The 13,472-nt window shown below is 40.4% G+C and overlaps 1 protein-coding gene across 1 annotated transcript in view; it reads right to left on the reverse strand.

Annotated features, from left to right (window-relative positions):
• Positions 1-265: 265 nt before the first annotated feature.
• MARVELD2 (MARVEL domain containing 2) overlaps positions 266-13,472 on the reverse strand; it is a 199,243-nt gene continuing 186,036 nt past the window's right edge. The window contains exon 7 of the mRNA XM_069224393.1: positions 266-1,312. Coding sequence (XP_069080494.1) covers positions 1,193-1,312 — 120 coding nt within the window. The 3' untranslated portion in view covers positions 266-1,192. The remainder of the gene's footprint in view (positions 1,313-13,472) is intronic.

A 13,472-nucleotide genomic window follows, 5' to 3' on the forward strand; every position in this document is an offset into this window, starting at 1 on the left:
AAAAGGAAGCAATGTATGTGTTTTGTTTTACTAAAATAAAATGTGTGACAGACAGGAGAACCAAATTAGAAGACGTAGCAGCCTAACAAACCAACCAACACTTTAATAGCATGTGCTGTGCAATTTCGTATTATGCGTGAAAGCGTGCAATCAATAAACAAGACGAAAAAAGAAAGGTACAGCGTAAAGTGTGGCAAATGTAAAACGTCGGACCAATTACATTATAAACAAAGCTTGTACTGGTAATATAAAACTGTGAGACATCTTGTAAAGCTCAATATTCTTTATTGTACTGTTTATGAAGATGAGATTTCTCAATCCGAGCTTGGTCTTCCTTTTTTGCTTGCCATTTTGTCTCCAATCTATTGCTGTTTAATCTACTGAGCCTGTTCTCCAAATACACACTTCTTAGAGCACGTGCTACTTGTGTCAGGAAGGTAAAATGCACATTAAACATTCTATGCCTTCTAAGAAGGGGACACCTATGTCTATTGAAGACCTGGGACTTTCGCTTCTGTTGAAGATCCAAAATCCTGTAGACAGACTTTAAAAAGCAGCTCAACTAGTATTCACCAAATATTTAAAAATAAGTTGTGGAAAATATGAGATCATGAAACCAAGGACATTATAATTAGCTCCTTTCCAGTTCGCTTGTGCCATCTGGCCAGAATATGTTAAGACAAAGTGACAAAAACTATGAAATCCTAATTAAATGTATACGAAACAGAAAATACAGAAATACATGGAGTTTTGTTAAAATGTAAATGTATCAAATGTACAAGCACGGCACTTAATAGTAAAAATATTTATATATTTTCAACTACAATATGCATTATATTTTGAATGGCCGAAGAACTTTACAAATATTTATGTACAATCAGTTAACGTAAAAAAGATAAGGCATCTTCAGCTTAAGTCTCAGTAGTTCGGATTTTTTAACCAAGTTGGTTGTAGTTTCATGATTCTGCAAAATGGATTAACTGCACGTTTAGTAAAACGTACAAAAAATGTGAAAGGATTTTCTCTGGTTTTACAGCAAAACTCAAGTTGTATTTAATTGTAAAAAACAGTTTTTCGTTCTTAAATAAGGCACAGATATAGTGATACATTTGCTTTGAAACTCTTCATAGCAGTATATTTGTACAAAAAGCAATTCTATATAAAAGAATGTCCATGTAAGTACAACTTCCAACTAGTTGAATCCATCATTCCAGTTCATAACCTTATCGTACTCCTGAATTCTTTGTTTTATATGAGAGAGTTTGTTCTTGAGATATTCACATCGCTCTTTCTTCTCCAAAAATGTAGGATCCTGCAAAGAAGATGACATTTATGAGTGCACATAAACGTGGAACGCAAACACATAAAAGGTACACAAACATGGGACCAACACCCAAGAAAACATATCCATATAGAACACAGCACTTATATTTGTATAAGCATCCTCAATATTAAAACCAAAGTATCGTGTTAGTATTGTGAGTAATTAAGTGCATTCAAACGATGCACCTTTATAAACGGATTCAAGTACAAGTAATAACATGGCTAGTCATTTTATTGCATAAAATATCATTTGTCAACAGGAGAGCCGAATTGCAGCACGCAGTACGAGTAGAAAATCGGCCGAAAAGCCAACAATTATAAGTGGCATTCTTTTTTATCTTCAAAATTAAGCTTTTTTTCCCCCCTCAAAGTAATTATTCTGAAATCACATTAATAACATACTTGTTTAGTCAAAAACAAAGTGAGAAAGCCCCTCCTCATGGAGACCACAAGTTAGGTGATGGAGCAGGGGAAGACCAAACGTGGCACGGAAGTGATGAGTCAACTTGCCAAGCTCCAGATTAATGAGTAATGTTTGTATCGGTTATCTGATGTCATATTGTATCTAGCATAGATAATGCAAAACGACCTTCGCACCTGTGCCTAAGGCTACCATCCATGAAAACTAGAAATAAGTGCATGGATTTAATAGCCTTTCTGATTGGCCCGGGCCACAGGTAGAGGCTGACTGATAGTTCTGAATAAAAAGGAGTGAAAATAAACGGTTTACTGTGCCCACAACCTGTGCAAATGTATTTTGCTTTGGTTTAAACACAGACGTACATATGGGATTTATGTACAGTTACGTTTGAATAGCCCCTTCCCAACATTTCTGACTATAAATATCATCCGGGCAAAACCAAATATGTCATACTGGCAGACAAACTACATAATACTAATAAAAACAGGCACCCGGAATGTAATTTATCTGGTTGAATTTGTAAGGAAAAAGTATTTGCGCTGTTTTATTAGAGAAACTTACTTATAAGATTCACTGGTATTTAACATGGGGAGGTAAACTACAAGGGATGTATGACGTCGTCTAACAGCGACATTTTTTTGAAGGTCCTGAATTTCGCTTCTCACAAAGAATCCTAGTTCACAATATAGCCGATCGTTATCACCACATACACACGTAACTTTTACATATAGTTGCATATTTTTTTTTAATCTTTTGCGCAGTTTTTTCACGCACAATGGCAAACAACCACTTTTATCACGTGCATGTTGTCTTTTGTAGAGCTTTCTTTTTTAATTTTAATTTTTTATTCCAAGGAGAATAAACAATCGGCAACTACCCATTTGTTGTGAATTTTATTAAGTAAACAGTCATCGTGACTCGTTAAAAAAAATAACATTTCCCGAGACAGCGTAGCATTCAAGCAATAATGACACCTTTTCAATGAAGCCAAGTAAATAAACCATTCTTTAAGGTCAATATATTTTTATTGGAGTGTAAACATGAACTAAAGACTCACACATGATCGAATATACAGAGACGCAAATATAGAATCAATGAAACTTCACAAGTTCTTCCAAATAAAAAAACAAAGCACTATGAAGTAAAGAGACGAGAGCAACATAAATAGAAAGGAGGACAGGTCTGTACACCTAAATAAGAATGAGTAGCATCTTTTTCTAAAAGAAACAATGGATGGATAGCCCAAGTCAGTTCTCCTTACCGAGTTTTGGCTTTTTCCAGATACAGGTCTGAGCTGTTCCACAGGGCTCCAGAAGAGGTCGAGTTGAATTTAACATTGTGTATAATGTTGTCAGCACTTCTTATGTGACAAACCATGTTCACCATGTGCGTTGAAAGATATGGTTATAGTTTTTCCAGCTATAGAGGATAGTTTTAATAGCCATGGTAAGTAACATCCATAAGACATAAGTCCCAGTTATAGAGAGAGGGGTATGGTGCAGTTGCTAAAAAGCCATGAGTGATGGAAATATGGTTCAGGACAAATGTGGTATTGAATATTTCATTCAGAGTGTTCTCTGTGTATTTCCAAAAGGAATGTGAATATTTACAACTGAACACATGATGTTCAAAGGTACCAGCAGATTCATTACAATGACAGCTTATGTAGTTTTATAGGACTCCATAGGCTCTATATATAGATCGTCCAGAATTTGCATGTAAAATTAATGGAGAAACTTTATAACGAATTTAAAGCACCCTAGACAAGTTTCCAGGATGATTGTAAAGGGAAGGGGATATCTCTGGTTATACCGGATTTATTCCATTTGCTGTACTTCAGAACAAATATTTACCCCCAGAAGTTTTTACATTTTTGAGGCTACATGCTCTTTATTTGAAACAGACTCAAGGCATTTTTACACAGTCAGAGGGGTGAATGGTATCTAGTTTTCTAATGGCTAACTTGATTTTCAGGAAGCTGTAGAATTCTGAGGATTATATCTTACATTTCTCAATGTTCATAGCAAAGAAGAGAGGGGATGATAAACAACCCAGATCTTTGACGAGGATTCCAGAATTTGACCAGCATTTCCAGAAAACTGGTGATGAGTCAAATGTAATATGTGGATTAAGCCAGGTAGAGGCCAGCTCTGATTTTACTACTTTGCCTTGAAAGAATTTATCAAGCGACCTAATAGCCACGACAGTGTCTTTTAAGATCATGTAGGAGAAAGGCACTTTAATGGGTTTTTGTGTGAGAAAATTGGTGCAAGAGACTGGGTGGACCAAGTTTGCTTCAATATCTGCCAAATTTTTGGTTACCTGAGAGAAAAAAAGATTCCACAAATTGGGGGACTAACACTTATGGTAGAGAAGAGTGGTTCTATGGTGAGAAGGGACACTATTGGGGGTAAAGGGCAACCCTGTATGGTACCCTGGTAAAGCAAGAAAGACCGTGAAACTTGACCTGCTATTTCGATACGTGCAGACGGTTTATAATGGAGAGACATTGCCATTCCAGTAAAGCATGGACCAAGGCTGAATTTGTCCAGAACCAAATTCAGGAAATGGTCAAGATACTTTATCGAAAGCATTTTCAACATCAAGCTCTATCGCCATGGTCGGGAAGGGAATGGATTTTGCTTTTTCAAGGATATGTGTAAGTAAGTGTATAATGTCTGCTGTTAGCCTATTTTAATAAACCTTGTTTAGGTAGGATGTATGAGAAGGGTAGCACTTTCTCTAAATATGTGCTAGAATTTTGACAAATGTCTTATAATCAAGTTTAATAGCTAGACTGGTCTGAAATGTTTGTGTTCAGGCAGGTCCTTGCCTTCCTGGTATGTCACAATAGTATATGCCTCACTCAGAAACACTCCCAGAACCTTGTCCAGGTGACTGAAAGTATGTAAAATGGGGGTTTGAGATAAGGTAGTAGTGCAGAGTGAAACATTTTGTGAAAACAAATTGCTGTAAATCTATCCCAACCATGAGCTTTCTTGCATTTGAGGGATTTGATGGTATGCAGAATTTGTTTCTTGTCAACTTTGTGAGGGTATCATGGTTGAGTAGATTTACATTTTCAAGATATGATTTGCACAAATCTATATATTTTTCAATAGTTTTATTTTCCGGTTTTCATGATAAACATTACATTTCAATATAAACAGTGAGCACAAATCTATATTACTAATCAAAGTAGTGTTATACAGATGAGCATATAAAGACAGAAAAGAACTCAAACTCTCATCAGGTTTGATAATATGGAGTCATGTTTGTCCTTGATAGTTGGTATAAAAGAGTTCACAGGTCTATGTTTTACGTGGAGCTAAGATGTTTGCTGCTTTATTGTGAATCAGGAGTTTCAGCCTTAAGTTTATTTGATCAGGCATGAGCTTTTCACTAGATATTTGTCGAATTCATATTTTAGCGGTTTCATTTTCAGAGTTATGCTCTGAAGTGAGCAAGCTCTCTCTAATTCTACTTCATGATGAGTGTTTCCAGTTTCAAGGGTCTCTTATTTGAGTTGTTATTTTTCTCAGTCATAATGAACAAAACCACCCCTCTCACCGTAGCTTTCATTGCATTCCATATAATATCTGGGGAGAGGTCCTAGTTTAGTTTCAATTAGTGGATTTATAAAGCGCGTAGCCACCCAAAGGCCTCCCAGCACTACACTGTGAGGATACATAATTAAGCTCTGAACAACCAGGTTTTCAAATTCCTACGAAAGGAGAGTTCATGACTGGTTTGACAAAGCTGCAAAGGCAGGGAGTTCCAAAGTTTGGCTGCTTTATGAGCCATGCATCTACCACCCCACTGTGCTCTCTTAACCAGAGGGAACTTTATCAGAGAGGCCGTTGAGGGACCTATAAGTGGTGTAATGAGAGGCAATGGGTCTCAAAATAGCAGGGCCCCTGTTATGCAGTGCTCTGTGCATAATGCAAAGGGCTTTAAAGTTTATATGTTTTTCAACCTAAAGCCAATGGAGGGAAGCTAAAGAAGGTTTGGCTGATTGATATCTTGGAAGATTCAAGAGGAGGAATGTAGCAACATTCTGTACAACCTGAAGTTTCTTTACCACATACTGGGGTGAACGGACGTAAAGAGCATTGCCATAGTCCGAGCGCAAAATTAAGAGGGCTTGGATGATGAGCTTTCTGGCTAGAAAAAGAAGAACACTGAAAGCTTTCCTTTAAAGTCTTAGTAGTCTGAAACAGGTGGCAGCCAGCTTTTTCGAGTGATAATCCATGGTAAGGCAGGAGTCCAACCAAACTCCCAGACTTTTTATTGTTTCTTTCGGAGCGGGTAAACTTTCCAGCCCTTCCGGGACTTGAGACGGGGACCTATGAAGAAGAACATCACCTCAGCATTGTCTTAATTTAGTTTAAGTTTACAGACAGCCATCCATCTGGCTACTGTATGAATACTGGGGGTTAGTTGGGATTGATCCAGGTTTGTGCTTGTGGAGAATTAGAACACCAGCTGAGTGTTGTCAGCGTAGGAAACCAGCGACAGACCGTAAGGTTCTACAATCTCAGCCAAAAGATACATACAAAGATGAAACAGTGTGGGCCTCAGGGAATATCCCTGAGGAACCTCAGTTAAGGGGAACGCTGCTGGAAAGGCATGATTGATCGAGAACTTGGAAGGTCCGTTTCTCTGGAAAAGAAGGCAGCCATTTTAAAGCACAGCCACCGATACCAGCCTTAAAAGAGTGATGTTTTCTGGAAAAAAGTTAGTTATGTCCTTATATGTACAATCTTTGTGGTCGGATCATCTAGAATGCACTCGTCAACTCTCCATGTGTCATTTTTGGGGTAAAAGGTTTGTTAGCTCTGTGTGACCTGAGAAGGCAATGAGCTCAACAGTAGGGAGAGATGTCAGTTGGACAAGATTGTTACTAGTGAGTATGTAATCTATTCTTGTTCGTGATTTAGACATAAGTAAAATGTGAATTTGCTTTTGTACAGATTATGTATGTGCCAGAAATCCAAAAGAACATTATCCTTGCATGTAGTATACATTTATATATTCTAGTTGGTCTGTAAATGCAGGACGAAAGTCTATCAAGTGCAGTATTTCAAGGAAGATTGAAATCTCCTCCTCATGTTATGAAGCTATCTTTAGGTAAGGTAGATAAATGTTTATTGATGTCAAACCAGAAGGAAAAATCAATAGTGGAAGCATAGATGTTAATAACACAGACTGAGAATTTGCCTATGGTGAGGTGGGAAATAAGCCATCTACAGTGTTCGTGTTGCAAAACAGTTTTAAAATTGCCATTGGCTTATGTTTTTAAACAATTGTGATAAAACCATATTTCTTATTCTTAGCTGGGACACGAGCACTATGCTGGATCCATGCTATGAGTGTTGCATACTTCATGCTTCTTTAAAACCAGCTCTCATTTCTTCAAGCAATATGATGTCCCCTTGATGTTCATAATAATAGTCAAGAACTTTATTTCATTTGAAGGGATGTTTCAGACTCGCAGTATTCAGTAAGAGTATTTTCAGTGTAGGGACAATCATTACCAACAATTAAATCAGATAACAGAACATATACAGGAAAGGGTCGTGCCCAAGCAGTGGGTGCCTAAACCTTTGACATAGTAGACTTGGGAGCATGGAGACATCTGCAGATGACACAATCTGAGTGTGCACAGAGTACGAAAAAGAGAAGAAAGAAGAAAAAAAACATTAATTCCCAAAAGAGATAATACTAGAGAGATTTAGATTCAACATCGACCATGTACATCCAAACTTAACTCTGACAAACCCCCAAGCTCCAGTGGAACAGAGGAGGACTTAAATAGGCATCCCAGGGGTAATCTCAATGGGAACAAGGAACATATGATATATAGCTTACTTTACCCTTTACCAATAATTTAAGTATCGATAACAACCAGTAATCATACAATATTGAAGACATATAACACCAAGATCCCTCACTGCCTCAAATAATAATTTTGAGTCTGTCAAGTCCTTCAAAAAGGTTTTCAAATCTTTCAGTTCTTCAGTAATCTTCACATGACCCTCATGGATGATTCTCAATTTCGCATGGCCCATGAATAAAAAGGGGATATAAAGCACTGAGTGCCGATCTCAACTCAGAAAGTTCTTCCTTTGGATTACCGTTGCTCTTGCTTAGTCCTGAGGAAGCTCAAGTTTGTTGGTTGTCCCATATCAGGGTTTTTTATTTTCTCATTCAGTTGAGGATTAGTTCTGTGTGCTGATATCTAAGCGGACGCAAAATCATAGGTGTCGGACTTCGCAGGTCCAGGAGCGCTTGGTGGGGAATCTGTGGTTTCTCTAAATTTTGAACTCCTTTGTAAAAGGTAAGCCCAGGGCTTTTGCTATCCATAACTCGAGAAAGACAACACTGGAATCTCTCTCTATTTTTTAAAAGCCTCTGGGAGGCCCAAAATTCTCAAATTACCCTTTCTGTCTTCGAAGTCTGTGACCTCTCTTTCCAAGGAGGTTAACTTCTTGGCTATCATATCAGATTTTTTAGATAGCATGTTTGGTCTTCTGCTATGGCATCCAGGTTTTGGCCTCCTCAGTTCTGTTGGTTAGAGATTTAACATAATTTCTCAGGCCAGCTTGTAGATGGGACTTCTTTGTTCATTTTTGTACATTGCGTTAGATCATGGAGAGAGTTTAATAGTAATGATGTCCATGGTGCTATCAGATTTACGCTTGACTAAAGAGTCAGGGAAAGGTGGATCCGACTTTCTTCTTTTTTTACCAACATTTTGGTCTTTTATATCTTTTGGCTGCCTGCCTTCTTTTGAATCCGCCATGTGAAAGGCAGCACTAATAACAGTCACAAAGGGAAGAACTAGAGTGTGAGAAAGCTAGGCGACAACAAAATGGGTAGATGGACAAGGAACAGGTTTTGTAAGCAATGACAGGCACCCACTACAATCATATCATATATAGAAGAAGCTCCAGAGAGGGCTCAAAATGTATCCATACATATGGCCCAAAAATCACTGTGAGGTCATGTGGGCCAAATCGCTGTACACAGATGTATGTGGTTTATTAGGCAACAAAATATATAGTGGGCTCAAGAAAACCTGATGAGTGGATACATTTAGGAAGAAGAATAGATGATGGAAGGAATGCTGAACAAAGTCAAACATTCACCCCCCCCCCCCCCCCCCCCCAATCACAGATCTGGGCCTCAATCCATTGTTTTCTTTTTACTTGCCCCGCCATTCCAGTTTGGATCCAGCCATATGCCAATCAGTCTTGACCCTGCTCCCTACAGGAACAGTCCAGCCCAAACTGCCTACATATAGGCCCAGATTTCAACAATGACTTTGGCATTCAAAGAAGACTCTTAATAAACTATCCATAAGACTGTTCATTCCAAAGTAGCAAAGGAACTGCAACTGCATCTTTACATTCACATGCTCGTCGCCTTAGTAGTGGCCAGTGGATCAAAGAATGAAGACAGAAATTGGCTGGTAATCATATAAAAGCAGGATATGCTTTGTGGCGTCCCTGACCGTTTGCGATATCAACAGGGTAGCAAGTGCTGTGCAGGCAGGCATATTTATCAGCGAGTGAAGTGTCAGGAGCAAACAAGCGGGCATAGGAGAAAATCACTTATCTACTCAGGATTGCAACCACGATGGTCTCAACATTGTATATGCTTGTACACCATGACAGTAGACAAAGTGGTTATGGCAAACATCCCTCAGAGGCTGGAACAAAAGTTCACTGCACCATCTTTGGAGTCGCTACATTGGAACTACAACAGTTGCAGCAAATAGAGAAAGCACATAAAGGGTGCCCAAAACAAGATCACTAGAGTCAAGCAGTGGAAGCAGATTCAATGGAAGTGAAATGATGATTGGCTCAGCAGTGTAGACACTGTAGAACACCAGTGATTTTCATTTTGTGTCAGAGCTCCAAGCCTAGGTGGACATCTTTCTTGGGCTCAAGCCATACCACAGGTATAAGCCATTGTAATCATCGGACAACAAAGAAATATTTAAAAACATTCTATTCATAGCAGATTGCTAAAGAATATTGGGTTGTCCTATTGGGCCTTCTCTATATCTGCCCTCTCTTTTAGTGTGAACTATAAAAGGGGTCACATACTTTCTCAAATATTTCATCACCTTTAGGTTTTCATGTGTTATTCACGTTTTTTGACCACCAAACATAAATGGGTGGGATGAGTGCTTTTTTCCAAAACTATGCTAATCTAGTAGTGATAATCTAGATCAGGCTTCTCCAGCGAGTAGCTCTTGAGCTCCTGGCAGCTCCCCAGATACCTTTAAGTAACTTTCAACTGTGCAGGCTACTAAATTAGAAGCTTTTTCCTTGGTTGAATTACTATACCTATACCAAAATTGAGAGTATATGTTTAAGATGAAAATGCTTTTAATTTTTTTCAGAGTTCATAAGCTGATAGTTGTAGAAAAATGGCTGCTATATTTAAGGTTGATATTTGAGTGATAAAACATGTAGCGCTGGGGAGAATATTTACAAATGTTACTACCTTGGTCCCAAAGGCATTGCACTATGGCTGTTATGTATTACCCATGTAGAGGTATTCCAAATTGACAAAGCATTTTTTTTACATTACTGTAGCAACCTGATGCACTGAGGTGATCACTGGTAGTAATCTTGCTTAAGGTGGTCACAAATGTAAAGTTGTTGGTTGTGGCCAGATTACAATACTAATGATATTAGTAGCTCCTGATGAGTTTAGTTGAAAAATAAATATCTCTTACTACAGAAAATGTTGAAGGCCCCAGTCCTTAACATTGTCAAAAGGAAAGCAAACTCCAACAAACAGAGGATGTTGGCAATCTATCAGCTGCTGCCTTTCTCTACTGCAGGGCATACTCTTACTGTAAGAACTGTAATGAAACTGTTGGGGATGATGGCTTCATATATCACAGTAGTGCACCATGTCGGACTGCAAATGCACCCATTTCAGGAGTGCCTTACAAAGCAATTGTCACAGACTAAGTGTCACTGGAATGATCTAGTGATGGTAAAACCCAAACATTGAGCTATCTGTAAAAGTGGAAGAACAACCTGTAGTTCAGCAGGCCTTTCCTCTACCCTCCTCAGCAGGTGACCACTACTACAGACTGTGAGAAAGGGCCTTTTTTGTCATGGTTAGCTCCCACTGTTTGCCTGATGTTTGATGTGGTCTCAAAGTTGTTAGTGTCCAGGGCCCCTGCTAACCAGGATCCCTGGATCAGATCTCTTTCCAAAACTATTGTGATCAATTGGCAACACCTTTAGCTGCCATTATAAGTCCCTAATAAATGGTACTTAGGTACCCAGGGCATGTGGAACTAAGGGTAGGCCCCGGAGGGCAGCCGCACAGATTGTGCCACCCTCATGGGCCATGCAACCAGATGCACACAGCCCTGCCATTGCAGACTGAGTGTCCTGGTGCAATCCTAAATTGCAAAACTGACATGGCACACAGCCTGTGGGCCCTGTCCAAAATACACTGTATGCAATATAGATAAGTCACCCCTCTGGCAGGCCTTCCGACCCTAAGGCAGGATGAACTACACTGTAAGTGAGGGCATAGCTGCATGAGCAATATGTCCTTACTGTGTCCTTGCCAAACCTGGGACATAGAAAGTAAACAGAGCAGCCATTTTAAATGCATATGCTGGACACAGGTCAGTACAAGTTTCACAGCTACATGATGACCATTCTGAACCCTGGGTTGTTTGGCATCAAACAACTCAGAATGCTAAATCCAAACTAGTACCAGTATTGGATTTATCACAAAATTTACCCACGGGGTCACCTTAGTGGTGTCCCCTGCAAACGCTAACGACCCTGGCATGGTTGCTGGCCAATTACAACCAGCCTGCCACCCCCAGACAAGATTATGGAACCCTGGGGTGAGAGATCCTGCTCTCTCTGTCCCAGAACAAAGCCTTTAATGGGTGGAAGTGTAACACCTCCCTCTTCAGGAATGTGCACTGCCCTGCTAGTGTGCTTCAAAGGGCTTACCGTTTTTGAAACTCAACCCCCAAGCCTGCTGTTAGCAGCAGGTGGCCGCCACCATTGTAAGCACCCACTTTTGGCGGGAGCACCAGCAGGAAAACACACAAAGGACAGGAGGAGTGGTCAGCCCCAGCTTGCACCACCCGTAAGTTGTTGCATGCAAGATGACCCCTCCATTTCATTTTCCTCCATCTTGCATGGAAGAAAAGGGAAGTGACCTCTGCCCATGGGAAGTGGTCACTTAGTAGGTGTACCCATCCCTAAGGTATATGACCCACTGGTCACTACCAGGAACTCCCCTAAACACCCATTAAATGCAGTATTTAGCCTGCACCCCTAGACCTGCAGATCAGATTCCAAGGACACAAGAAAAAACAGCAACATAGAAGACCCAAGGCTTGAGAACTGAAGTCCTACTAAACCAAGAAAAATGTGTCAAACCCTGTCTGTTGCACCCAAGACTCAACAATCTCCGCTGAGGGGTTGCTTGGACATGGGACGGACTCTGCCAACTCCCAGAGGACCTCCACACTTCTGAAAATTGCCAAAGATCTCCCTCCAGAATGAAGGCATCACTCTCCTGCAAAATAGACCAAAAAGCCAGTGAATTCCAGTTCACTGACCGGCTGCTGATCAAGGAACCGGACGCCGCAGCCAGACCAAATATCACCCGACAGACCAGGAGGACAAAACCTGCAAGTTTGTCAAGTTTGGCGTCACTGGAACCTCCAGTGACTGGACCGTGCAATAGCCCTAGCCCCAGGTCCTGGCCACCTAACATCAAACACCCAGAAGGACAGTCCACCCCGGACTGAAAAAGGACCAGGGGAAGCCCCAGTCGAGGGACTTTAGAAACCACCAGGACCTCCCAGAAAGTGATCTTGCTGACCTACAAGTGACCCTTAAAATGACCTACCTCCCGCTTTCAAGGGTATCTTTCCGCAAGGCTCTTGGCTCACTGATTCGCTCTGCACCGGCTGCGCTGTGCCCTGCACCAAAGATCCAGCTGTGTTCTAAGGGCCCCCCACGCCTTGCGATCTCAACATTCCAAGGGAACCCATCAAACTCACCTTGAAGTGCAGTGCTTTTCCAAGTGGTCCCCCGCATTGGTCTTACCCCGAAACCAGGAGCTGCCCGAACATCTCCAGCTGGTCCACAGGGCCCACCAACAACCCTGACCTACGACCAAGAGGAGGCATTGGCAAACCCATTGCCTGATTTTCTATAGATTTTATACATGATTTTTAAAGTATTTCTCCATTGATTCCTATGGTGCGTAATCACGCACAGAGCTGAGACATTTTCCAAACTTTGAGAATTCATAGCTTAAAAAGCACTTACCCAATTTTGATGAACTTGGTCTCAAAAACTTTATTAAAATCTGAAGTATTTTTGTAAATTGGTCACAAGTTATTCTTTGGAGTGTGTCTCTTGCTTTATTGATACTGTGAGTACAACAAATGCTTTGCACTCCAAGATTGGTGTAACTACTCGACCAGGCTACTATAAAAATTAGAGCATTAGGTGGTCAAGTTTTTACCTCTGTAAACCAACGTGTAGTTGCCCGGACCCTTTGTACAGTATGCCTGGTTTTGCACACTACATGGAGGGCCAGCCTCCTACACCGACGTCTCACTCGTAGGGTGGGAAGTGCACCTTAGTCACATCACTGCCCATGGCACCTGGATCCCTCATTATATATGCAGGCACATCAACTACTTCTAACT

Source organism: Pleurodeles waltl, chromosome 1_1 (assembly GCF_031143425.1).
Source record: "Pleurodeles waltl isolate 20211129_DDA chromosome 1_1, aPleWal1.hap1.20221129, whole genome shotgun sequence".
Taxonomy (NCBI): Eukaryota; Metazoa; Chordata; class Amphibia; order Caudata; family Salamandridae; genus Pleurodeles; species Pleurodeles waltl.